The sequence below is a fragment of the Mastigoproctus giganteus genome, chromosome 4, assembly GCF_048544385.1.
Source record: "Mastigoproctus giganteus isolate SK-2022 chromosome 4, ASM4854438v1, whole genome shotgun sequence".
Taxonomy (NCBI): Eukaryota; Metazoa; Arthropoda; class Arachnida; order Uropygi; family Thelyphonidae; genus Mastigoproctus; species Mastigoproctus giganteus.
The window spans coordinates 80,028,284-80,055,273 of record NC_143578.1 but is presented as its reverse complement, the minus strand read 5'-3'; the positions used below and the strand labels follow the sequence as shown (position 1 = coordinate 80,055,273).

The window sequence follows — 26,990 nt, the reverse complement described above, 5'->3', positions numbered from 1 at the left end:
CATGCAGGAAGCGACCAATGAGATGAGGACTGTAACAGCCTCGAAAAAGAAATGGAAGAAGCTGGACACGTCCAAACCTGAGAGGTAACGCGAAGCCAGAGTGCTCAGCTAAAGGACACCCTGGAGGATTCCATCCCACAAATTGATTTGACTGTGGAGAAAAAACCAGAGGCCTCTGCCCCCCTTGGACCCCTCCTGGCTAGAGGACACATTGTTGGAAAAAACTCAAATCCTGTGTAACATAGGTGGTAGATGACTTTCATCAACCGGTGAAATACCACCACTTTGCTTATTGGAGGCTTGAAGTAGTGAAACCCATGTTTAGTCTCTAGAGCAAAGTTTCCGCCCCCCCCCCACACACACACACTTCTCCTTCAACCCATGCACGGTACTAAGTACTATAGGTTTTGATACCTTTCGTGTTTGGGGTTTTCATAAAAAAAAAAAAAAAAACCCACCCTTGAGGATCTCATGAAAGACTAACAACCAGATAATCACTGGTGTTAGGGGACAGATTGTTTCACTCTGGACAAAGTTGGAGACAATTCTCAACCAGACAAACCTAAAATATGAAACAACTGCTGTGAAACTGGAGGCATACCTAGACGGTGGGACAAACAAAATGCAACAGTGTGCCCCATCTTATACACAACTGCTGAGGACGTCAGCCGGTGAATCAACAATAAAAAGCAGTGTACCTGCTACAATTAAAAAGACCTTGCAAAAACAACCACACCTGGTGGTACTGCGACCAATAACCAAACAAGTGAACAATTAAAGATGCAAATCATGACCAGCCCAAAAGAGGAATTCAAGACAACCAGAATAAAGTCGGTCAGGTAAACTAGAAATGTCGGAGTACTGATAGAGACAGAAACAAGGGAGGAAGTGCAAAAAATTATCACTAATACCAAAATCACTGAGCTGGGGCTCACAGCGACTACCCCTAAAATAAAAGGGCCCTCAATAGTTATATATGACCTGGATAAATACCTGACCCAGGACCAACTAATGGAAAATCTATCAAAGAAACCCGATGTCTGCTCTCCCAGAACACAGAAGGGGAAAACTGCTGACACCAAAATATTCAACCAAGTCCAAGGATGGCACTCAACGAAACTGGATAATTGAACTTGTGCCTGCAGCATGGAAAGTATTAAACACCCAGAACAGGGTATATGTAAATTGGGGCAGCCACTGTTTCCATGAACATGTGGCTGTATCCAAATGCTTCAGGTGCTGTAATTACGGGCATACAACGCACACCTGCACCCAGACTGACCCCACATGCAGCCACTGCTCGGCAAAAGACCACACTTACAGGGATTGCCCAAACAAGAGTACTGATCCAATTTGCACCAACTGCAAGAGTCTGAAGCTGTACTGCATCCACTCAATCAGGGATAACAAGTGCCCCACCTACCTGAAGATTAAGAGCTTGTTCCAATCCAGGCTGGATTATGGGGACATGCCTTAGAGGATACAATACTACAGAGGTAAAATTTCTGAAGATCAATGCACAGAGGGCCAGAGCAGTAGCGGATCAGATCCGTATATCAAGGCTGAAGAGGAGAATGTAGACGTCATGATAATACAAGAGTCATACTCACACATGAAGATAGTCAGGGAATACCCCCTGACCTACAAGATAGTACAATTCGAGGACGACACCTCTTGGGCCGCAGTCGCAGTCAGAAATCCGGATATTACGGTGACCAAAATCACACAGCTTTGCCAGCCTGGGCTGCATATGCCCACCTCACCACAGCTCTGGGGGCATTTTATGTTATTGCCCTCTACTGTCGCCTGGGCGAGTGAAGACATAACCTTCGGCACAAGATACCTCCAACTGGCTGCTGACACCCTTCCCAACGCTAAAATTATAGTCAGTGCAGACATGAACTGCCGGTCACCAATGTGGCATAGTCACACGCCAGACAGACATGGCAGTAGAAACGGAACAATATTAGAAGAGTTCCATGCAAATTCAACGTTGACAGTGTTAAACCAACCAAACAATCTGCCCACATTCAGTAATACACTGTGGGAGGCCACCATAGATGTCTCCTTGGCTTCCAGGAACATTGCTAATAATAATACTACCGACTGTTGGCTCGATGATCGGACAACATCCGATCATCGAGCCATTACGTTCCAATTCAACAGATCACTGACTAGGGTACTGGCAGCCAGACAAACCACTCACAGATACTCCATATCCAAAGCAAACTGGGAACTCTTTCAAAGTACCTTAAAAACCAGCATACAACAGAGACAGAAGGAGCTTGAGTGCCTCGAAAACCCAGATCACCTCCAAAGCAAGATAACAGAGATCATAACGCACACAAGCGACATTGCTATTAAAAAGAAAAATCCAACCCCTGGGGCTGTGCCCTGGTGGAACCTAGAACTGCAACGACTCCGGAAAGAAACACAAACCAGAAGAAAGGCCTTTCAGTGGGCCAGGTGCTCCTGGCCGACGGCGGAGGTTGAAGTACTCCGACAATGCTACAAAGAAGCAAGGAACACACAGCCCAAATCAGAAGCTGTAAACAGCAAACTTGGGAGTGCCTGGTCACTATGGGGAAACAAGAACCCCTGGGGAATCGTCTACAAACTGACCATGAATAAACTCCCTCGAGAGGAACTTATTGCCGCCACCATATTGACCCAAGGAAGCATGTCCACAATCTGGAGCAGACCATTTCCAATATCCTGGACACAGTCTTCCACCCAGAGACAACAGAGCAGATCCAACTCTGCTTAGAAAATGAAAGCAATCAAACAGCAATGACAGAACCTCACTTCACCGTGGAGGAGCTCAATAGCACTGCCACCCTCATTAGGGGAAATGAATGCCCTGGACCGGACCTTTTGGAACCCGAAATCATCAAAAAGACAGTAGAGTGTTCTCCGAACCTGTTGCTCAATCTCTTCAATCTCTGTCTTCACTGTGGCACCTTCCTGACCTCGTGGAAGAAAGCAAACGTCAAACTAATCCTGAAAAATCCGACAAAACCACGACACCTCACAGAATCGTACAGACCGATCGCAATTTTCACAGTTGCAAGTGAACTACTCGAACGCCTCCTCTATGGACGAATACAGCAATATTATGACAGGGCTGGCCTGGCCTCACCCAACCAATTTGGCTTCAGGCAGGGTCGCTCAGCCGTAGACGCCTTAACACACCTAAAAGAACAAGAAGATGCACCAAGAAGTATTTCCTCATGATTGCCGTGGACTTTGCTGGGGTGTTCGACACACTTTGGTGGATGAGCGTCTTAGCAAGGCTGCGGGTTGCCGGGATCCCAGGCAACCTCTACAGCGTCATCAAGAGCTACCTCACAACCAGATCCATCAGGATTGTCGCTCCCTATGGGACCCTCTCCAAGAATACATTTCGCGGCTGTCCACAGGATTCGGTCCTTTGACCACTACTGTGGAGCATATTAATGGATTCCTTCCTAGCTACAGACCTTGACGAGGTAAAATCGCAGGATTCTTCTGACGACCTCTTACTAACAGTGTCAGTAGACTCAAGGGCACAACTGGAGACACTGGCAAACTGGGCTCTGTCCACTCTTCAGGAATGGGCAAAGCAAAATCAACTTAGAATATCCCCTGCAAAGACAAATTCCATTCTGCTCAAGGGGTGCCTCAACCTCAGATGGCCTCCACAAATCAAGATTGACCAGAAAACAATTAAATTCTCAAAGCAGCTAAAGTACCTAGGCATGATTCTAGATCCGAATCTATCATTTCAGGACCACCTGAAATACTTGCGCGCAAAAGTCAGATGATACAATGCATTGGTTGCCAGAGTCACTCGCTGAGACTGGGGCCTAGACAGATGGGTGCTGTCTTTTCTATAAAACCATCTTCATCCCAATAGTCACGTATGCATCTGGCGCATGGTATCAAAAATCCGCAACTGTTGTCAACAAACGAATCATTGACTCGATTCACCGATCAATCCTTCTGACCATTAATGGAGCTTGCAGCACAGTGAGCACGCATGCCCTGCAAGTCCTTGCTGGTGTCCTTCCACTGGACTTAGAGATCATTCGACGGGGCCTCACACCACCTGGACAAGGGTATCCCACAGATATGTTTGGGATTCACCACCGACATCATCAATAGGAAGACTATGGAAAAGAAAAAGCTGCAGGTGTGGCAGGATAGATGAGCCATCTCGCAAAAAGGCGAAATCACCAGAAAGTTTCTGCCCAACACTGGCCGGGTTTTTCCGAACTTCCCACCCTGGTTTTCCCCGGGCCTACAAGTCACATACTTACTGACAGGACATGGAGCTCTGAATGCAAAGCTATCCCCACTCAGAATACAGGAAGATCCCACCCGAACCTGCGGGGATTTGAGAGCTGGCAGCACCTCATGCATGATTGCCAGCTCTATGACGACCTCCGCAGTGCATTTATCACCAAAATACAGTATCTACCATACGGCCAGGAGCACCACATCTTGGACACCAGGGAAGAATATCAGGCTTTCTCCAGCTATGCACTGGCCCTGTTCACAAGATGGAGAACTCTTATCGCAGCGAACCGCAACCAACCACTGACACAATAAGGAAATGAACAAACCTCGAAGGAAATCGTCCCGTGGAAGATGCCTTGAACCCAATGGCCTCCGATAATCAGGGCACTAAACCCTGAAGTGGACCTAAAGTCGAATCAATGAGAAATGACTCTATAAACAACATTGACGCAAACACCACATGGATGAGAAACGACACAAGAAAGACCCCACAAACGCTGACAAGCAAACCCGGATCTTTTGACGGTAAAGACTGCAGAACAAACGGGAACCACCCCATGAACGATCACGCTTCAGTCCGATCGCTCCTGGGAACGGACTAGGACCACTAGCAGCTCCGCTGCCAAATGCTATATGGCGATCTGAATGGGGTACCCCAACCCTATTCATCTTTAATTTCCTATTCCCGGCAGGAGGGAGACATGCTCTGTTTCCTCCCTCCCCTGCCGACCCATCTCTTCGCCTGGTGAGGCATGGGCCTGCCTCACTGATCACCAGGAGTTGCCTTCTCTATCGTCCCCATGCTTCTGCCTTTCACCACCCCCAGTCTTCAGCCTCTTCCCCCACTCTACCTGTATACCGTATCCATGGCAGGGGGAGATAACTCTTCTTTGTCTCCCCCACCTGCCATCCAAACTTCCCTCTGGTGTGGCATGGGCATGCCATACTGCCTAGCAGGGGTCATCTCCTCTATCGACCCCTTACTTCTACTTCTACCCCCCCAGTCTTCAGCCTCCCCTCCCGCCCACTTTTATCTTTCATCTAACGTATAGCCTACACGTCTAAATTTAATAACAACAAAATTCCGCCCGACCTATTAACACATCTCTCCAGCGGTTCAACGCCCCACCAGCGATTTGCTAACAGCAATCTTATTAAGAATTAACGTCAGAATATATATATATATATATATATATTTTTTTTTTTTTTAAGATCCTAGCCACTGAAATCCCAGGAAACTAGGTGGCAACCTGCTGGAGCAACTTGTCATGATTCTGGACACCGGGCTAGCCTCCACGTGGCGACGTATGAGCAACGTCGAGCCCCACTAGGGGCCTGGCGGCCAATAAGCCGGACAAACAATGGACACATCACACTGCACAGACATGGCCCACACACTTTCAAGTGTCTGGCTTGACAGTGTACTGTCCTCGATACAGCGAACACATGCGGAGATGGGAGAAATCTTGGGCGCCGTCTGACACGAATATACCTTATTAGTCAATATGTTTTCCATAACTAGTCAGAGGACAATAGTGAAATTGTAGTAATCTTATAATACCGTGATAAATCTGACTAAAAAATGAATAGCAAGTGCTTAAAAAACGGTACTCACCTTGTATAAATCTGCAATAAATTTATTGGTAGATGGTGGCTAAATTTAGGTTGGAAGATGCATTAAAAAGAACTAAGGCGGGGAATGAGGTGAAAATATTTTAAACAGATTTTAAAATGAGAGCAAGGAAGTAGTAGTGCAGATCTCCAATCCTTGGTTGTCATAAAGAGGTTAAAGGACACAAATGAAAAAAAGAAGACCGGTGATGCCAATAGTCGTTACGAGGGACTTTCGTTGAATAAACCGTCATCAGTTGGCAAATGGGAGATAAGTGAGCGCATGTTGTATTTAAAGTTTATCTATACTCTTGCGATGCTCTTTTTGACACGTGGGAACTTTAGCCGCGAGAGGTTCCAAGCCGGTGAGAGGTTGAAGGGAAGTTTTGCATTAATAATATTGAGATCGGAATGGTGTCGGTACTATTTGATGGTGAGGGCTCCATATTGAAGAATTCTGTAGCTCGATCTAAGTTTAATAATGGTGATGGCAGAGTCAACAAGGGGGGTGTGGTTATGGGTTTTAGCGTGGATTGTTAACTCGGTGCAGGATTGACTTGTTCTGAAACTGTTGAAGTGGTAGTATGCGCGGCTATTTTCACCCCATTCCCCGCCTTAGTTCTTTTTAATGCATCTTCCAACCTAAATTTAGCCACCATCTACCAATAAATTTATTGCAGATTTATACAAGGTGAGTACCGTTTTTTAAGCAATTGCTATTCATTTTTTAGCCAGTCAGAGGATTAAGATGATTCTCAACACTAATTATAGCCTCTGGTCAACCAGTGTTGTGGTTCCCCTTTACTCCTACAAGAAGTCATGTTTTTCGGAGAAGTGAGTGATCCTTGCCTTCCAGTAAATGTCTCCTGTCTATGTTTACATAGTGACAGTAGCAGAATATTTGTGTGATGCCGACATTTTGCACTGTATTCAAAGAACTAGTGAGAGTAACAACGTAGAGGGGGGGGATTGAGGCAACTAAGATATTATATAAACTTTACGAAGAGGAAATGTTGGCAGATTTTGAAACTTCGTCAAGGCACTGTGCAGAAAATGTTCTAAAATATAATGGCATACAGGCAATAATTAAAAAACAAACAAACAAAAAAAAAAACTGTATCACCAATCTCCAATGTGAATTAAAGATGATTGCTAAAAAACTTGATGCGGAAACTATAAAGATTGGTCGTGTGTTCGGGCCACAATCGGCAGCCTGTAGTTTACGGACGGCAATTGAGAGTTGGAGGAATTATCCCGCTTTGTGTAAACATTTTGAATCAGAAAGTTAATTAACTGTTCTGAATTTTTAAACCGACTTTTCAATCTGGAATTTAGCACTAATGATCGACATCCTGCAGGAGCTCTCTTACCTTAACTAGAAGCTTACCTTTGTAAAGGTAAGTCGTAGCATCACTATAGTAAAAGCAGATAAATTAATTATTCTAACTATGAATGCTATCGCTAATTTCAAAAATTCTGAAGGAAATTATGAATCTAAAATTGAGAGCATGTTGAAGTTGAAAGAATTTAAAGCAATCGAAAGTAAGAACACACTTAAAAAATTACCTTGTGACACGTTATTAATGCAACAGTAATTTTAATTAAATAAAGAAAATAATGATACTACTGACAATGTGGAATTGAAAAATTTTAAACATATGCTACCTAGAATCGTGGAATACGAAAGAACTTTCGTCTCCGTGCCAAGTCGGTGAAAAACGAATAAGAAATTTAAGTTTTCTGATAAAATATGAAATAAAAATTAATGATTTTAGAGATTTTGTCGAAGACAGTTTATCTTTAAAATCGAGTGAAATTCCCTCTTCAATTATAAAAGCCAGAAATGTCTTTGAAACTACTGCGATTAGCAGTGCTTTCAGCGTAACGTATAATATTGTATAAATGAATGAATAATGTTGACTATACATCTAAATGGAAAACCATTGCTTCAATTTGATCCGGATCATTACGTCAAATCATTCCTCTGTAATCATCACTCAGCTTGAGCAAAGCAGAAGATCGACAACAAATATTAATAAAGAAGTAAATTATATATGGCAATTTTTAGAATAAATTTTTTCTTGAATATTTGTGTAATAATTGTTTTTATGTAATCTGTGATTTAACCCCGGGGGTTTACATCTGGTGAGTATGGGCTTGGCACACCAAGGGTTCTAAGCTGGATGTCATCATTCTTCTCTTTCTTGGTGATTCCCTTCTACTTTTCTCCTCTCTCAGGGTAAATCGGGATTTTTTTTTTTTTTTGGCTGGTGCAGCATAAGCCTCAGGCTTCCTTGCACCATATAGCTAATAATAATAGTAATAATTATTATTGCTTACCTTTTCTAGAAGTTTGTTTTTATATTGTAAAATGTTTTGTGATATGGGAAATATTTCGTGTTATTTTTTATTCGCAATATTAAAATTTTATCATGAAAAAAATATGTATTCATTATATTTCCCTAGTTGTTAAAAAAAGAGACGAATAAAAAAAGTGGTGCATATACCGAGCACGCGCGGTAGATGTATGACTGCATCTTTTATGTGAATCCTTCGCGTTTCTTTTAGGTATTTTGATTTGGACATTGATTACGAAATAAAAGAGCTTTTGTATTGTAAATATTTTATTGAACATTCGCAAATTTTTATAATTTCTGGAAAACAAGAAGATACAATGGATTTATGATAACTAAAAAAAAAAAAAAAAAGGTAAAGTGCAGCCATTACAACCCACTGCAGGATGGAAGCCTCCTCAACAATTCATGCTGAGGGAAATGGACCTTAGTCTGCCACGCTGGTCCAGTGCGGGTTGACAGATCGACCGTATTCAGCAGTCAGGGGCTTGAACCCCGGTCTACTCAAAGAGCGTGTGCTACTGCACTCCCGCTCCTGACCATTCGGCTACGGAGGCTTAAAGTAACTGCAATTGCAACGTATCTAATGTCTAGAAAATAGTGTCGATTGAAGTACCGACCTTGTAGTTGAAACGACATACGCAGCTGTTCGGGGCACCTAACAATGGAATGTTATGAAAATGCAAGACAAAAAAATAAATTGTTGACAAATATTTGTATTGTTGCAGTCATACTTAATTCAGGAAGTATGATTGTGACGTTATACTATTAAAAAAAATCTAAACAGTTAGAATTCGAGATACTATCATATCCAGGTATCATTGTAAAGAGGGGAGGGTGGCATGATGACCAGGCTGACTCGAGATATCATACCAGTCACGAAAAATGCATCATGCGTTCTAATCACACAAAGCCACACTCGGCCACAAAGTGCTGCCAAACGGTAACAACTTTGATGCACAAGGAAAACTGCCTGCAGATAAGTGATGATTATGTGATGCTCATAAACACTCAGCTGAATATGCTTATTAATGAGATTAAGCAAATCAAAGCCCAAAACTCAAGTCTACTTGAAGAAATACAACTCAAGGCACAAGTATTTGCAAATAAATTCACTGTATGAACCAGCCTTCTACCACAGAACCCAACCTTCAAAATAGCAAAAGAGAACAATCCACTAATCAGCTCAACAGGAAAGATGCAGATTTCAGTGAAGATAACTCCACCAAACCTGCATCTAACATCACCGGAGATAGCTGCTCAAAGACCTCTCAGGTGGCTCCCTCTACAGTATCGACCCTAAATAATACCAAACCTAAAATGTTAGAGCAGACAATTAAAACTGGAAAGAGTCCATCAATACCCACATTTGCAGAAGTAGTCACCAGCCAAAAAGACGATCATAAAATCCAAAAGATCCTACCAGCAAGGTTTACAAACTGCACGCACTCCCTGCCCAAGGCTCTTCTCTCCGATCAACAGGTTCACTCAAAAGAAACCGGGATCATATATTCAACCCATTAGAAAAGGGAACGTGGAAGACAAACGGGAAAAACAGGTGGCACACAACACTCCACTAAGGGGAATCACTCATATTCGTACAATATCACAGCAGTCCAGACTTGTGGGCAAATCTTTGCTCGACTGGAACCAACTACTAAACCAGGCAGCATTAAGGCCATGTTTCCAGAACATCACAGAATAAATATTGATGTGAGACAGAGAAGAACTAGGTGCCCAACTTACGCATCTTTCATCCTTACCTGCCACCCAGAGATGATGAGCTTCGTGTTGGATCCAAGGCTATGGCCCCCTGGAACTCTCGTCAAACCCTTCCTAGACCAGGCGCCAAGAACTGTGATAAACCACCAAAATCATCAACAAATGCAATAGCAATTAAAACTACCAAGCTGCCAAGCCAAAGAAATGCAGAAGAACTCAAATGAATCTACTGAGAACAAAACTACTATAGGAAACAATATGTCCACATATCAATCAATCCAACTACCAGCCATTTATGATGTCAATTTCCAAGGCTGCAAACCTGTCTCTAATATCCCTATACATATCACAATGCACAGTAGACCAATGCAGCCCCAAAAAAGAGACCTGCCACCTGTACGAACTCCGATTGCTAAGGCTACCACCATTCGGATTGTCTTTCAAAATGCAAGAAGTATCTGTAACAAGCTAGACACTGTCGAACAGCTTCTACTCTCAAAAACCCTGGATGTCCTCTGTATCACTGAAACGTGGCTTGGGAATGGGCAGGACTCCATTGCCTGTTCACCTCAGGCTGGTTACCAGATGCTCTGCTCCTCTAGAGTGGATCGTAGAGGAGGGGGAGTCGCAATACTCTACAATACCAACCTGTTTTCATTGGTACATTCTGTGGTAAGCCAATCCCTTGCATTTGAAGCTGCCATGGTGTCCCTCAAGCTTAACACCTACTTAATAGACATAGCAACAGTATATATTCCACCAGGCCCAAACAGTGAAGATGTAATCCATCGGCTAGTGAATCACCTCCACACCTCTGCTAAGCACATTGTTTGTGGAGATTTCAATCTTCCACCTACTCTCGCACATCTTAGTAGGACACTCATTAGCAGTATGGATTCACTGGGTATCAGCCTTCTCAACTGCCACCCCACGAGAGGACACAATCTCTTAGATTTGGTATTCTCCTCAGCACCATGCGATCTCTTAGACAACCCTCATGATCTCTTTCAATCCCATCACGAACCCATTGCCATACTCCTGCACTTAGCCGCATCTAACTTCAATATTCAAGGCCGAAAAAAGAAATAACATCCCCCAAATTCATTGATCCACCACGATGTCTCGAAGCCACATCCTCCATCCCTTGGGAAGCTCTCAACAATTGCGATCTCCAGTTGGCTGTGGACCTCATGACCAGGTCGATCCAGGCCATTGCCAACTACGGAGCAACAAGGACTATCTGCATCACTCCCCGTTAAAGAGCTTGGTGGACGCCTCCACTGTACAAAACCTTCCAAGAAAAACAAAATCTGCATAAGAGATGGAAAGAGTCAGGCGCTGTACAAGATCGGATTGCCTTCTCCAGAGCAAGGGCAGTGTTCAACTGCCAAAAATCATCTGCAATAAAAAAACATCTAAAAGCAACCCTACAAAAAGGCAAACCATTTTATGACTCTCAGAACACAGGAATCCCTAAAACATTGGATCTTGAACTGAGGATGGACCACATTGCACGGTTCTCGAACAATGTGGCCCCGACATATCCAGGCAACTTACTTGTCAACAACATCCCAACGGATATGCTCGCCACCATTAGCATCACCAGGAAGCAGCTTATAACTGCTATAAATGGATTGCCACCCATCACAACCGCTGGCCCTGACCTTGTGCCACAATTCATGATCAAGTGTCTCAGCACGTTTATCATCGATCCACTACTCTCAATTTTTAACTGTGTCTTAACGCAGCACTACTTTTTCCCTCTCTGGAACAGATATGCTGTGAGGCCATATCCTAAATGCCAATCTGCATCCCTCATTAAACAGTTCAGGCCAATCTCTCACTCTTCCAGCCTCTTCCTTATGGAGAAGGCATTACTTTCAACCATTACCAATCAAATCGTGTCTCACAAACCCCCCACAAATTCACTATGCCATTCCTGGAAGATCCACAGTCACCAATTTAACATCCATAACCAGCACCATTCTCAGTGCACTAGAAGCTAAAGCAGAACTTGCCGTTACGTATGTTGACCTGGAAGCCACCTTTGACTCAATCAGCATTCCCTCGCTCGTTCACCGCCTAGAAAATTACTTCCATATAAAAGGTGACTTGTTGTGGTTTATCACAACCCTGCTATCAGACAGAATCATTGCTTTTACAGCGGTTCAAGATATAATCTCAAGAAAAATCACTGCAGGAATTCCCCAAGGCAGAGTCCTCTCCGGAGCATTATTTACTGCAGTCATTATTCCATTTGTTCAAGAGAAGGAAGACATAATTTGCTATGCTTACTATATTAAGCTACACACCCAGATTAACCCGGGCGAACATATCTCAAATATTAATGAAAAGATCAATCGAAAGCTACACAACTTAGAATCCTATCTCCATCAATTTCGACTACTTATTAATCCTGCAAAATCAGCCCAAATTGTCTTTTCGTTGAAGCACCAACCCACTGAAGTCCAAGCTTCTCTAGATGGCATTCTCCTTCCAGTGGTAAATACACATACAGACTTGGGAGTAGTTTTCGATTGCAAACTGACCTTCAAGCCCCACATTGACAAGCTCATAACAAAATTCTGCAAAATGCGGTGAATTAACAAACAACAACAACAACTACTTCACGTTAAGGATCTGGATGTGACTCAGCAGTACGTATACACCTCTGTATACTCCGTTGTGTTATACGCCTCAGAAATATGGGCATCTGCAGCCCCCACGAATATCAAGCGTGTGTACTCCTCCGAATACTGGCTCCTTCGTTGGACCACACATAAACATCATTCACCCCAGCAAAGAACAACTGCGATGGCCACCGCACTGAACTTTGCCCGTCTGTCAAATCTTATAACGGAAAGACGCCTCACCCTAACTGTCAAAATGACCACTGGAATAATCTTGAAGCCAAACATATGGGAACTGTACAGCTGGAGAATCCCTCAACCCAGACTGAGGTCAGCTCCAACACTTACAGCTAACCATAATAGACTAGCCCTTAGTGACCGCTTTCTCCCCAAGCAGATGCTTATCACAGTCCAAGCAATAGAAGGCAACCTCTACAGATTTGTCAAGGATCGCAAATACCAGAGAGAGAGATCCTTGATAACCTAAACTCAACCAGGCAAACTGCACAGTAATGTGGCAGAATAATAAATTTAGAAAGGATGTCTGTATAATATAATATTGTATATAATGTCAAAAATACTGTATATCTTTATGAATATATTGTGAATAATTTAACTGAACCTTATTATATTGTTGGCCCTGGGGGATGAACCCGAATTTCTGCACCAGCCAAAAATTATTTTGGCTGGTGCAGAAATTTTTATTATTATTATTTTACTCTTTTAGAGCAAAATAATAATAATAAAATAAATAAGTAATAAAAGAAACAGAAATGGACAACCTGTGTGTTTCTCTTTCCATAGGTAACTATCCAGCTGACTTCAATGAGAATTTTCTCAAACTGTAAACCTCTACCACCCATGCAGGTAACTTATTCCAGTAATTTATAATTTGCTGGCTACAATAAAACTTCCTGCAATCCAGTCTAAACATCTCCATCTCCTCCTGTAACTTGAATTTATGGCCCCTAGTTCTAGAATCATTTATAACCGGGAAAATTTCATCCACATTTATTTCACTTTTACCTCTCAGAGCCTTAAACACCTCAATCAAGTTTCCTCTAAGGTGCCTAGTTTCCAAGCTGTGCAACCCACATATTAAAAAAACCTTTCCTCATATTGAACACCCTTTTGCTGATCTCACCAGGCAAGTTACCTGTCTTTGGACACTTTCAAGCAGCTCTGTCTTTTTTTTTTTTTTTTTTTTGGTGCTGTCTCCCTACTTGAACACAGTATTCCAAGTATGGTCTAACAATAGCCTTGTATAATAGGATTATGATGTCCTTATCTCTACTAGCCAATGTTCAATAAATCATTGATAGGACACCATCGGCCTTCCTTGTATCCTGTCTACAATGTTTGGAGAACTTCATGTCTGACTATAACTTAACTCCCAAGTTCCTTTCTTCCACTACTGACTTTGGTTCAACTCCAAGTGTATAAGTTATTTTTTGGGTTACTGTTCCCCAGATGTAAGACCTTGCACTTAGCTGGATTAAAGCCAAACTGCCAATTTTCTGACCATCCCTGAAGTCTGTCTAGGTCACTCTGAAGAAACTCTGCTTTGCAGTGATCATTAACTACTCTACTAATCTTTACATCATCTGCAAATTTAGACATCACACCCTCTATCCCTTCATCAATGTCATTTAAGAAAATCAAAAACAACAGTGGTCCCAATACTGACACCTGGGGAACCCCACTTCTTACATTAACCCAATCTGAGGAATAACCATTTATCACAACCCTCTGCCTGCTGCCCTGAAACCATCCCGCTATCCATCTAAGGATTTTCCTTGTGATTCTAACATGTTCCAGCTTATAAAGTAACCTCTCATAATGGGACTGAGTCAAATGCTTTGCTGAAATGCAAATAAACGATGTTGAAATTATTCCCTTAATCCAGTGTATGTATAACCCTGTCAAAGTAGCTAACCAGATTTGTTAAACATGATTTTCCCTTTACAAAACTATGCTGTATATCCTTTAGAATTCCAAATTTGATCATTACCTCCATGATTTTCCCTAATACTGAAGTTAGACTGACCAGTCATAATTTTCCATTATATTCTTAGAACCGCTTTCTATATTGGCAATATGTTGGCACTTTTCCAATCCAATGGAATCTATACTGAGTCTCATAATTAGCCTCAATAATTAGCTCTCATAATTAGCCTCAATACTTCAATGCACTCACTTTCTACCTCCCTTAAGATTATAGGGTAAATGCTATCAACCCTAGGAGCCTTACTGGCCCGTAGGCTCAAAAGTTTTTTTTCATTAAATAAATGTGTGAAATTTCAACATCATTAATTACACTTTTTTTTTCTTTTTTTTTTTCAACTTCACTCCCAGAATTTCTCATTGATGTGAAGGGTTTTTCTTCTGTAAATATCAGAGGAAAGTAACTTGAGTTCATCTGTAACATCAGCTGGGGTATTTACTACTATCCCATGTCCATTACATAATGGTCTGATCTGGTTTGTCCTTCTCTTCTTTCCTTTTATATATGTGAAGAATTCCTTATCCCAGCGATTTCTCATAATCTGCCAGCGATTTCTCATAATCTGCCTTTGCCAGCCTTTTCTGTGGCACTATTACAGATCAATTTGTAGCTATTATAGACTTCAGTGCTTTTTATTGCTCTGTTAGTTTTTCATGCTGTCTTTTTCTACTCAAGTAATCTGGCAACTGCATTATTCATCCAACTTGGAATCCTTCTCATGGAGTATTTTTTAAATGAAATATATGCATTCAAGGCTTCTGTGATTAATGTTTTAAAGGTATACCATAATACAATTGTATTTGCTCTCTGTGAGTTATCTACCCAGTTAATAGAGGCCATGTAGCACCTTAAGCCATTGTAATTTCCTTTCCTGAAATTATAACCCATTCCTTTGCCTTTAACTACTGCTACCTCTCTCTTCGTCATCCACCGTAGAACTCCACGATTGCTTCCCGCTACTGGTTCATGAGTGATGATTAAGTCTAGAATATTTTTTTCCGTATACTTTCCCTGACATATTGATACAAATAACAATCATCTAGTTGATTTCAAAATTTTTTACCCCATGTCAATTTCCTTCCCATTTGCTCAAATCAATTAGAGCAAATTAAAATTGCCCATAATAAGACATTCATGTTTAACATTAGCAGAAGCATATGATGTGAGAAAGCAAGCTTATACAGCATCAGCCAAAGAAAACCTTCCCATTTCACCCATCCATTCGTTCTAAATATTCTGCCTTGAATTTATTTATCATTGCCACAACGACGGATGGAAGTTTGTTCCAGCAACCAATTACCCGCTGGCTAAAGGCAAATTTCAACACATCTATTCGACAACTGTCTTTCCTCAATTTCAGTTTATGCCCTCTCGGGTTTGTAACTGAGCAAGAGAAAGATTCCATCAGCATTGAGCCTGCTCAATCCATTCAAGGCCTTATACACCTCAATCAGATCGCCTTGCAGGTGCCTACTTTCCAGACGCTGCAATTTACAGAACTTTACCCTTTCTTTGTAAGAGCAACCCTTTGTTCCCCTCACAAGTCGTGTTGCTCTTCTCTGTACTCATTCTAGCAACTCTACATATTTCCTAAAATGTGGCTTCCATACCTGTACGCAACATTCAAGGTGTGGACTGACCATTGCCTTATACAAGGTGATAATCACCTCCTTATCCCTGCTCACGAAATTCCTGTATATCATTAACAAGACCCCATTGCCTACTCTGGCAGCCCATCTGCACTGCTCAGAAAACTTCATGTCTGACTGCACAATTACCCCCAGGTCTCTTTCATTCTCCACTACCTTGAGTGTAACACCACCAAGTTGGTACATTTCTCTAGGGTTACTGCTACCCATATGCAGTACTTTGCATTTGTCAATGTTAAACTTCAGTTGCCAATTCTCAGCCCATCTGCCCAACTTCTCCAGGTCCTGCTACAGCAGCATACTGTCATTAACAACCCTGCCAAAGTTTGTATCATATGCAAACTTTAACATTAAGCTTGATATACCTTCAACAATATCATTGATAAATATACAAAACAACAATGGCTCAACACCAAACCCAGGGAAACCAGTAATAACATTAGTCCACAAAGAGCAGTGTCCATTGATTACCACTCTTTCTTCTCCCACTCAACCATCCTTTTATCCATTTTAGCAACTTGCCCTTAATGCTATACTGCTCCAATTTGTACAGTAGTTTTCCATGTGCTACAGTATCAAAAGCTTTCCTGAAGTCCAAGTATATGATATCAAAATTATTTTTGGTATTCAGTTCCTTTGTGACCACATCATAGTATCCAATCAAATTGGTCAGATAAGACTTCCCCTTAACAAACTCATGCTCTATCTGAATTATTACTGCAGTCTTGTCTAGATGATCCTGCAATGCTTCTTTAACCAGTGATTCCATTATTTTTCTGGAACAGAAGTCAAACTAACAGGTCTATAATTACTCATGTCACCCTTTGATCCCCCTTTGTGAACTGGAGATACATTTGCACATCTCTAGTCTGTGGGGACTTCCCCTGAGTCCAAGGATGCTCTCATAATTATGGCTATGGGTTTGCTTACTTCTTTTGCCACCTCCTTTAATATAACTGGATAGATCCCATCCGGCGCCTCCGTAGCCAGGTGGGAAGGAGCAGCAGTGCGTAGCACACGCTTCTTGATTAAACCGGGGTTCGAGCCCGTCACCACCAAATACGGAGGATGCGGAAAGGTCAGGGAATGACCACCGCATGACCCGGAGCAATATGGCCTTAGTTGCTAATGCTCCTTAAAAAAAAAACCAAACAAACCAAACAGATCCCATCCACCCTAGGTGCTTTTCTTATGCTTCAGTACTTTTTTCAACAATTTTTTAACTTCAACAATTTTCCCTCCGCTTTGCTCTTAGTTTTTACACAATCATTTAACTCTCTGTTAGAGTTTGATAAACATCTGGCCCTCTTCTCCTTGAATAACTCCTTATGTGTTTACTTGCCCATTCCATTTGCATGCAGAGGCTCTCATCATTATCTTCACAATCACCACGCTTGTAGATTACTTCCACTCTGATTTTACCTTTGCTTCCAACTATCTCACACCATATAGATTCTATACTAGAATGCGAAACATCTGAATCCAGGAAAGCTCTCGTGCGCTTGGGCTGCTTTTGATAAGAAGCATGACCGCACCACCCCTACTATCCTTCCTAAATACATTATACATATCGTACTTAAACTCATCATCCCCTATCTCTGGGTGGCACCACGTCAGCCCTATTATGTCAGCTTTACTTGTTCTAACCAGCAGTTCAAATTCACTAATTTTATTAACATCACTTCTGACATTACTGTATAAAATTAAGACCTAATGTTCTTGTATAGTTAACCACCCTGACACCCCTTGAAGTTATTTAAGCTTGCTTCCCTGGCTTCACCTACCTGCTCATTTGAAATGTTTCTGCCCTCACAACACCTTGCTAATACAATTGTATTGTATTTAAAAACAAGAACTCTTGAGGTATGTACAAGTGTTACTTTGATCAGTATTATCAGATAAATGTGTAACTGTATTACCCTTGTCCCCACAAACCTAGCAGTTTCTCTGAACCTTTAAGGTATCTTCAATGATACTAGCAAAAACTCTTGCACCACCTTTGTTTAAATATATCCAGTCTCTACAAAACAAATTCCTTCTACCTACAAGTGCAAGCCAAGCAAATATACACTTGTAAGCCAAAACATTATGACCACACTATCTAATAGGTGTGTTGGGCCATCTTTCACTGTGATAACTGCTTGCACCTGGCATGGCATCAACTCCACGAGACTGCAGAACATGCCCTCAGTTACCTGGACCAGCTGAACAGAAGAACATTCTGCAGTTTGGCAAAGGAACAAGACACTGACGTGGATTGGCAAATGCTACATTCCACCACATCTCACAAATGTTCAATGGGAATGATGTTGGGGGAATTTGGTGGCCAGGAGAGCACATGAAATGCATGGATGTGATCCTGTAACCATTTCTGCATAATGCAGGCCTTGTGACATGAGGCATTGCATTGTTGAAAGAGTCCAGTGCCATTTGGATACACAGTCATGTAGGGCAAAACTTGGTCTGAAACAATGCCAGTGAGGGTATGTTCAGTGGGGATGAGGGGACCCGCTGATGTCCATAAAAACATCTCCCAAATCATAATATCACCGCTACTAGCCTGTTTCCACAAAATGGTGGGGTAACTGCAATGGTATGCAACCTCCTTTGTTTCATCCCAAAAAATGTAGGCAAGAGTAAGAAAGAGAGAAGATATATAGAACTAAGCATAAGCTTAACAAAGGCCATTTTAAATTGACTATATTTATTAGCTTTCAAGGAGAAAGAACATGTTTTCAAATGCTTCTATACTCGCTGGCTGCCAAGTAGAAAGCACGTTAAGAAATAAATAGCATAAATTTTTAATATATTACTCAATAATTGTATTTTAATCAATCAAAGCTGATACAGTATCAAAATTTGGCAACACCCTTTGGGTATGCAAAGTTCTGATTTAAATATTTAATAAGGAAAGAAAAATTTAATTACATTTTTTATTAATAAAGACATTTTTAGTACTTACGCCATTGCACACATCCCAAGAAAGTATCATCCTGGCTCTTTTGGCAGCATTCTGTTAATAAAAAATAGCATTTTGAAGTAGCAACTTAAGAGAGATGATACACATTTTTGCACTTCTAAAGATTATTTAGTTTTAAAAGTGGTAATTGCATACTCCCCAAAAACAACTTTAACTAGAATTTAATTCAAACTATATAAATTTTAAATTCATATTTAATTAGAATTAGCATAATTTAAAAGATCAAAAATTTTGATTTAGAATCTTTGCTGGCCATTTACTCCATTAGTATATGAAGATGAACAATCATGCATCCGTGGTTTAAATGCAAACTTTAATTCCAGAAATAAAAAATTTCTATTATTAAATTGCAACAAACGCTTGCCCTAAATATATTGTAGACTGTATTTGATAAAATAAATAGTTGGCTTGTTATGCCACATATTTGCAATCTAGGAAGGGCTATTCCCATTGTTTAATTAATCTAATATAAAGATCACGATCTTTTCTTCTAATGTAGTAGTAGTAGTGGCATGTGATGCAAGAAAGCATGTGTATGAGCTTATGCAGCATCAGCCAAAAAAAAAAAAAAAAAAAATCACACCATTCCCTCCAAATGCCTGTCCAGTTCCTCCTTAAATTTATTCAACCTATCAACTTCCACAACGACAGATGGAAGTTTGTTCCAGGAATTAACCACCCGCTGGCTAAAGGCAAATTTCCACACGTCTATTCTACATCTGTCTTTTCTTAATTTGAATTTATGCTCCCTTAGGTTCATAATCTGAACAAGTGGAAGGATCCCATCAGAATTCAGCATGCTCAACCCATTCAAGGCCTTGTCATCATGTCAAAATTTCTTATTTTTGCTGTCTCTTAGCAACCAATGGCATCAATATTGTTTATTTATTCATTTTTTCTTTGACATGATCAATGATATTTCAGTGATAAAAATGAAAACTGAATTCACTAATGGTTGAACATCACTGCAGGAATGTGAAATTGTTGCTGATGCTAAAAATTAGCTTGTGACTTCAAAATGTTTACCTTTCATAAAATAATTGCACATCTGAACTTAAAAATAACTGCTACCAGTGTTTAGCTCACATATTAATTTATTTTAATATATGAGCTATTTATTTAAATAAGTTTATAAAACTAATTTATTTTAATATGTTTATTTGTTTCCATTATTTTGTCTGTCCCTGTATATGGTTCTGATAAAGTGGCCTGGCAGATATAGTTTTAAGGAAAAATTTTTTTTTTTTTTTTTTTTTTTTTATCCCTGATGAAGCTGAAAAATGCAAGGAAGATGCCTTCCTTGCATCTTTCAGCCTTTGCTTCTGGACTCAAACCCATTTATTTTTAGCAGTATTAAGGCCCACAAAGAGAATTCACTGCAACTGAAAAATACTACTCAGGGCAGGAATTAACAAGATGGATAGGAAAAGTATTACAGATGACATCCCTACTAGCTTATTCTCCCTTAAATAGATTTTCAGCAGAGTAGAAAACACTTCCCTACAATATGGAGAAGTGACTCGCAGCTTTGATGTTAGTTCATTGGCAAACCCCCTCCCCCTAACTGATGCCAGAAAACTTCCCTCCATCAATGCAATATAAAGCAGGTTGGACAGGAACACAGGGATGCTATATGTGCAATTTGGTGAGAGAATGGTCAAGACAAGTTTAAATGGTTTTGAATGTGACATGGTAATCAGCACCACTTCTGCCAGTATGAATATCTTGGAAACTGCAAACCTCTTGAGGTTTTCATGCCCAATTGTATTCCATATGTATCAAGACTCATCCAATAACCAAATGAAAACAGCTTGTTGATGCAAGAGACCAACAGAGATTGAAAAGACTTATGAATGGTAACAGACTTATAAATGGCTACAATCAGTCAAATAACAACTCAGTACAGCAATGGTAGCTGAAAAAAGCATTTAAAAATGCACAGCTCATCATACATTGTCATGGATAGAGTATTGCAGCTAATGACTGAACCAGGTCCCACTGCTGCAAGTGTTGGTATTCCTGTCAGCCCACATGTGAGCAGGCTCAGGAACACCAACACTGGATAATTGAAAAAAATGTTGCCTGGTAAATCCCAGTTTCTGACGTTTCACCAGCAAAAACATATCTGCATCTCCAGAACCCAACAGCTCCTATAAACATTCATTCAGCCATTCACTGCTTGCTTATGATGATGTCACCTGAGGCATGATTTCCATCTACACCAAAAACTTATAATTGAAATTTTTCATTCATCGTTGTGTCTCTAAGTTCAAAATAAGAGAGCTTAAATCCACAGTTTGCTGGTCTGTAACCAAGTCACAAAGGAGGTTAGACAGGCGAAGGCAGATTATGAGAAATCTTTGGCAAAGGATGCAAAGAAAAAACAGCAAAGAATTCTTTACTTATGTAAACTCTAGAAGGATGGGGAATCATCAGATTGGTCCACTTGATATCGATGGTTCAACTGTTGATGATCCTGCTCAGGTAGCTAACAAATTAAAGGAATATTTTGCATCTACATTAGCATTAGTAGAGACATTTGATGCAAGAAAGCAAGCTTATGCAGCATCAGCCAAAAAAAAAAAAAAAAAAAAAAAAACAAACATTTCCACTTCACCCCTCTGTTCGTTCGAAATACCTGTCCAGCTGAGCCTGAACTTATTTAGGCTATCAACTTCCACGACAAGGGATGCAAGTCTGTTCCGCCAACCAACCACCCGCAGGCTAAAGACAAATTTCCGCACGTCTATCCTACATCTGTCTTTCCTCAATTTGAATTTATGCCCTCTCAGGTGATTATTCTGAGCAAGAGGAAGAATCCCATTAGAATTCAGCATGCTCAAGCCATTCAAGCCTTTATACACCTCTATCAGATCACTGCGCTGGTACCTAGTCTCCAGACACTGTAATTTGCAAAATTTAAGCCTTTCTTCGCAAGAGCACCCCTTTGTTCCATTCACTAATCTTGTTGCCCTTCTCTGTACTCGTTCCAGCAGCTCTACATCCTTATTGAGATGAGGCCTCCAGACCTGTATACAGTACTCTAGGTGTGGCCTGACCATTGCCTTATACAAGGGAATAATCACCTCCTTATCCCTGATAGAAAAATTCCTATATATCATTGACAATACACCATGAGCTACTCTTGCAGCCCATCTGCACTGCTCAGAGAACTTCATATCTGCCTGCACAACCACCCCCAGGTCCCTTTCATTCTCTACCACTGTCAGTGAAGTACCATAGAGTTGATATTGCTCTGGGGTTGCTGTTTCCCATATGTAGTACTTTACATTTGTCAATGTTAAACTTCGTTTGCCACCTCTCAGCCCATCTGCTAACCTTTCCAGATCCTGTTGCAGCAGCATAGTGTCAGTAGTGTCCTTGACAACCCTGCCAACCTTTGTATCGTCTGCAAACTTGGACATTATGCTTGATATACCATCATCAATATCATTTATAAATACAGAAAACAATAATGGACCAATACTGAACCCTGAGGGACTCCACTAATAACATTAGTCCACGATGAGCAGTGTCCATTGATTACCACTCTCTGTCTTCTCCCCCTCAACCACCCCTTTATCCATAGCAGCAATTTGCCTCCAATGCCACACTGCTCCAATCTGTGCAGCAGTCTTCCATGTGCAACAGTATCAAAAGCCTTTTTTAAATCCAAGTATATAATATCAACGTTATTCCTTGCATCCAGTTCTTTTGTGACTGCATCATAATATCCAATCAAATTGGTCAGGCAAGACTTTCCCTTAACAAAACCATGCTGTGTCTGAGCTATAACTGAAGTCTTGTCTAGATGATCCTGCAGTGCTTCTTTAACCAGTGTCTCCATTAATTTTCTGGGAAAAGAAATTAAACTCGCAGGTCTATAATTACTTGTGTCAGCCTTTGATACTCCTTTGTGAATCGGGGTCACATTTTCACATCTCCAGTCCATGGGTACCTCCCCTGAGTCCAAGGAAGCTCTCATAATTATGGCTAAGGGTTTGCTTACTTCCTTTGCTGCCTCCTTTAATATAACTGGATAGATCCCATCCACCCCAGGTGCCTTTCTTGTGTTTATCTTCAACAATTTCTCCTCCACTTTACTCTCAGTTATTACAAGATTCTCTAGCTTACTGCCAGAGTTGAATACACCTCTGGCATTCCCCTCGCTGAATAACTCCTCATGTGTGAATGTTGATGCAAAATATTCATTTAGTTTGTTAGCTACCTGAGCAGGATCATCAACAGTTGACCCAACAATATCAAGTGGACCAATCTGATTCATCCCCTTCCTTCTAGAGTTTACATAAGTAAAGAACTCTTTGCTGTTTTTCTTTGCATCCTTTGCCAAAGATTTCTCATAATCTGCCTTTGCCTGCCTGACCTCCTTTGTAACTTGGTTACAGATCAACTTGTATCTATCATAGGCTTCTGTGTCACGTGTTAATTTGTATGTATCCCATGCATTTTTCTTCTCTGCTATATGTCTCATTAGTTCATCTGACATCCATTTAGGCCTAAACCTTGAACAATATTTCTTAGTTGGTATGTAAAGCCTAGTAGCTTCCAAGATAAGTTCTTTGAATGCTTCCCATTTTGAATTTGCTGTTGGTAACATCATCAGTTGGTATTAATATTAGTAGTGGCAAATGATGCAAGAAAGCAAGCTTATAGAGCATCAGCAGGGGAGAAAAAAAACATTACCACATCACCCATCCATTCCCTCTAATAGTTTGTCTAGTTCTAACTTGTAATTTATTCAGACTACCCACTTTTGCACCAGATGGAAGCTTGCTACAGTAATGAACTGGTTGAAAGCAAACTTCAGCACATCCATTCTGCAACAGTCCTTCCTCAATTTGAATTGATGTCCCTTCATATGTGTAATCTGAGCAAGAAGAAGGATACCATTAACATTTAGCTCACTCACTCTAGTCACATCCTTATACATTTCAATCAGATCTCCTCACAGGTGCCTAGTCTCCAGACACTGCAATTTGCAGAACTGAAGTCTTTCTTGGTAAGAGTACCCTTTTGTTCACTTTACTAATCTCATTGCTCTTCTCTGCAATTGTTCCAACAGATCTACATCTTTCCTAAAATGAAGCTTCCAGACCTGTATGCAATACTTAAGTGGCCTTACCATTGCCCTATACAAAGGGATTATCACCCCCTTACCCCCCCCCCCCCCCGCCGCTTGCCCTGCTCAGAAAACTTCGTCTGACTGCATAATTATTCCCAAGTCTTTTTATTCTCCACTACCCTGCATGTGGTACTATGCAGGGTAGTGGTGAATATGAAGTGTTAAAAAAAACCATCCATGCCTTTAACAGAGATTCTGTTCAGAGGGAATATTGTGGATTTAATATATATATATATATATATATATATATATTATTATTATTATTATTAGCCATATGGTGCAAGGAAGCCTGAGGCTTATGCTGCATCAGCCAAAAAAAAAAAAAAAAAAAAAATTCCCTGAGTTATCCTAAGAGAGAGAGAGAGAGTGGCAGAAGTAAAAAGGAATCACCAAGAAAGAGAAGAATGATGATATCCAGCTCAGGATCCTGGGTTTGCCAAGCCCATATACTTACCAGATGTGAGCCCCTGGGTATCCAGATAATAGATAAGTAAATGCACATGTAAATAAAAAAAAAGCTAGTATGCAAATTGAGCAGTATAATAATCATAACTAGTAATATAAAGGTCACATGGTAAAAGGGAACATGTAAATTAGTAAAGAATGGTTGCAGGATAGATTATACAAAAATTTGCCTTTGACCACAGATTGATAACTGATTGTTGGCATTTCTGCCAACTTCCATCTGGTACTGGGGAAGCAGATAATCTGAATAATTTTTAAAAAATACTGAATTTGAAATATTGAAAATTTTTCAAAAATTATTAGAGGAGATAGGGAAATTGGAAATTTTTTTATGGCTGTATAAGCTTAGTTCCTTGCATCACTTTGCTACTACTAATACTAAGATTTTCATAGGAACTCATGGAAAGCATACAGAAGACAAATTTAACTTCTAGAAATCCAAAAGTGAAATTTAAAACTCCAGTTAACATTATACACTTCAAAAATATGATACATTTGCTTTTTTATAATGTGTCAAATTAGACATTTTTTTCCCTTTATTTTAACTATCTTTATATTTGATTCATTAATATTTCTTCTTTTTTTTATTTTTATATTTTATAGGTCCCTAATATTTGCAGTTTATTTTTCAAAAAAATTTCTTTTGTAAAAATAACTGCCTTTCAAGCCCCAAGAATGAAGAAATTAAGTTCTGAGCAGAGCTTCATTAGGTTTGGGAACCAAGATATTTCATCTTTTTCTTAAAACATACCTTTGCTTCAGAGGGTTAACCAAAGTTTTGTCATTATAGATTACCTAGAAAATTTTTTTAAATCCATAATATTCCTTCAGAACAGAATTTTGGTTAAAGGCATCGATGCGAGTTTTTAAGACTTCACATTATTAAGCTTTAATAATATGAAGATTTAAGTTTTTATGGAAATATTCCAACTCATATCCTGTTTTGAAATTAAACAATATAATTATAAAAAAGGTTTTTTTTTTTTTTTTTTTTGGTACTTAAAGGCCTCAATATCTTACTTCAGTTCCATCCAAAATTAATCCAAATCCTCCATTGACAGCTTCTCCCCTAAATAGAAATGTAAGTTTGTTTATGTATGATTAATGCAATTTTCTAGTAGCAAGTTGAAATAGTAACTGAAATATTAGATAATTAATATATAAAATTAAACACTATTAACATACAAGTATATTTCAAATGCAAGCAGCAGAAGTGGGTCATTATTGGTAACTATGCATTTAACTTTCTTGCTTTTTCTCATAATAAAATGTTATCCATATGTATTTTTAATGCTAAACATGGCTTTAACATTTTGCTATGCATAATGCCAGTTTTTGAGAAAATTAGCATTTTATTTTATTAGTTTATTAAAAAAAAAAAATCACTTAACAAAAATGTTTTAGCTGTGATTTCTGCTTGTATATTGTGTCCCCTGGCTTCTATTTTAAGTTATTATGTGATGTTGTCTATATTAGTTATTTTACATTAACTAGAACCTCTAAGTGGAATTGTTATCCATTTTTGCATTGTGTATTCTGCAGCCATACTACCGAAAATGGCATGGGTGGAGTGGAAAGTTGTGTGTCAAGTGGACATGAACATAATTATGGGATAATTGGATGTAAAGAGATGAAACCTCTTGAAATTTCACTGTAGGATGGTTTGTGTATATAATCAAAACTTTGTGAAAAGAGAGAGAGAGAGAGAGAGATTATTATTGTTATTTGGTTTTTTTTTTAGGAGCATTAGCAACCAAGGCCATATCGCTCCGGGGATACGCGGTCGTCATTCCCTGACCTTTATGCATCCTTCGTACTTGGTGGTCACAGGCTCGAACCCAGGTCTAATCAAGAAGTGCGTGCTATGCACTGCTGCTCTTGCCCACCTGGCTACGGAGGAGAGAGAGAGAGAGAGAGAGAGATTGTTGTTGGGTTTAAAGACACAAGGGCAACTGAGGCCAAATTGTGTCTATTCATCGTTTAATTGCATGACCCTATCTTTATATTTGTCAAATTATATACTTTTGTATAGGCCAATACATTTTAAGTACAGTAAACCCCCACTATTTGCGGGATCTGTATTCGCGGTCACTGATTTAATATAAAATGAAACCTAAACAAATGTGAATTTTAAAGCCCTGTGAACATTTTCT

At 40.1% G+C, this 26,990-nt stretch overlaps 1 protein-coding gene across 2 annotated transcripts in view; it reads right to left on the bottom strand.

Moving 5' to 3' along the window:
• Window positions 1-26,990, bottom strand: part of LOC150086861 (urocanate hydratase-like) — a 379,529-nt gene that overhangs the window by 16,376 nt on the left and 336,163 nt on the right. For both annotated transcript variants that reach the window (XM_090371633.1, XM_090371634.1), the window contains exons 20-21: window positions 25,858-25,906; window positions 19,212-19,262 (exon numbers count right to left, since the gene is read on the bottom strand). In XM_090371633.1, coding sequence (XP_090227759.1) covers window positions 19,212-19,262; window positions 25,858-25,906 — 100 coding nt within the window. The remainder of the gene's footprint in view (window positions 1-19,211; window positions 19,263-25,857; window positions 25,907-26,990) is intronic.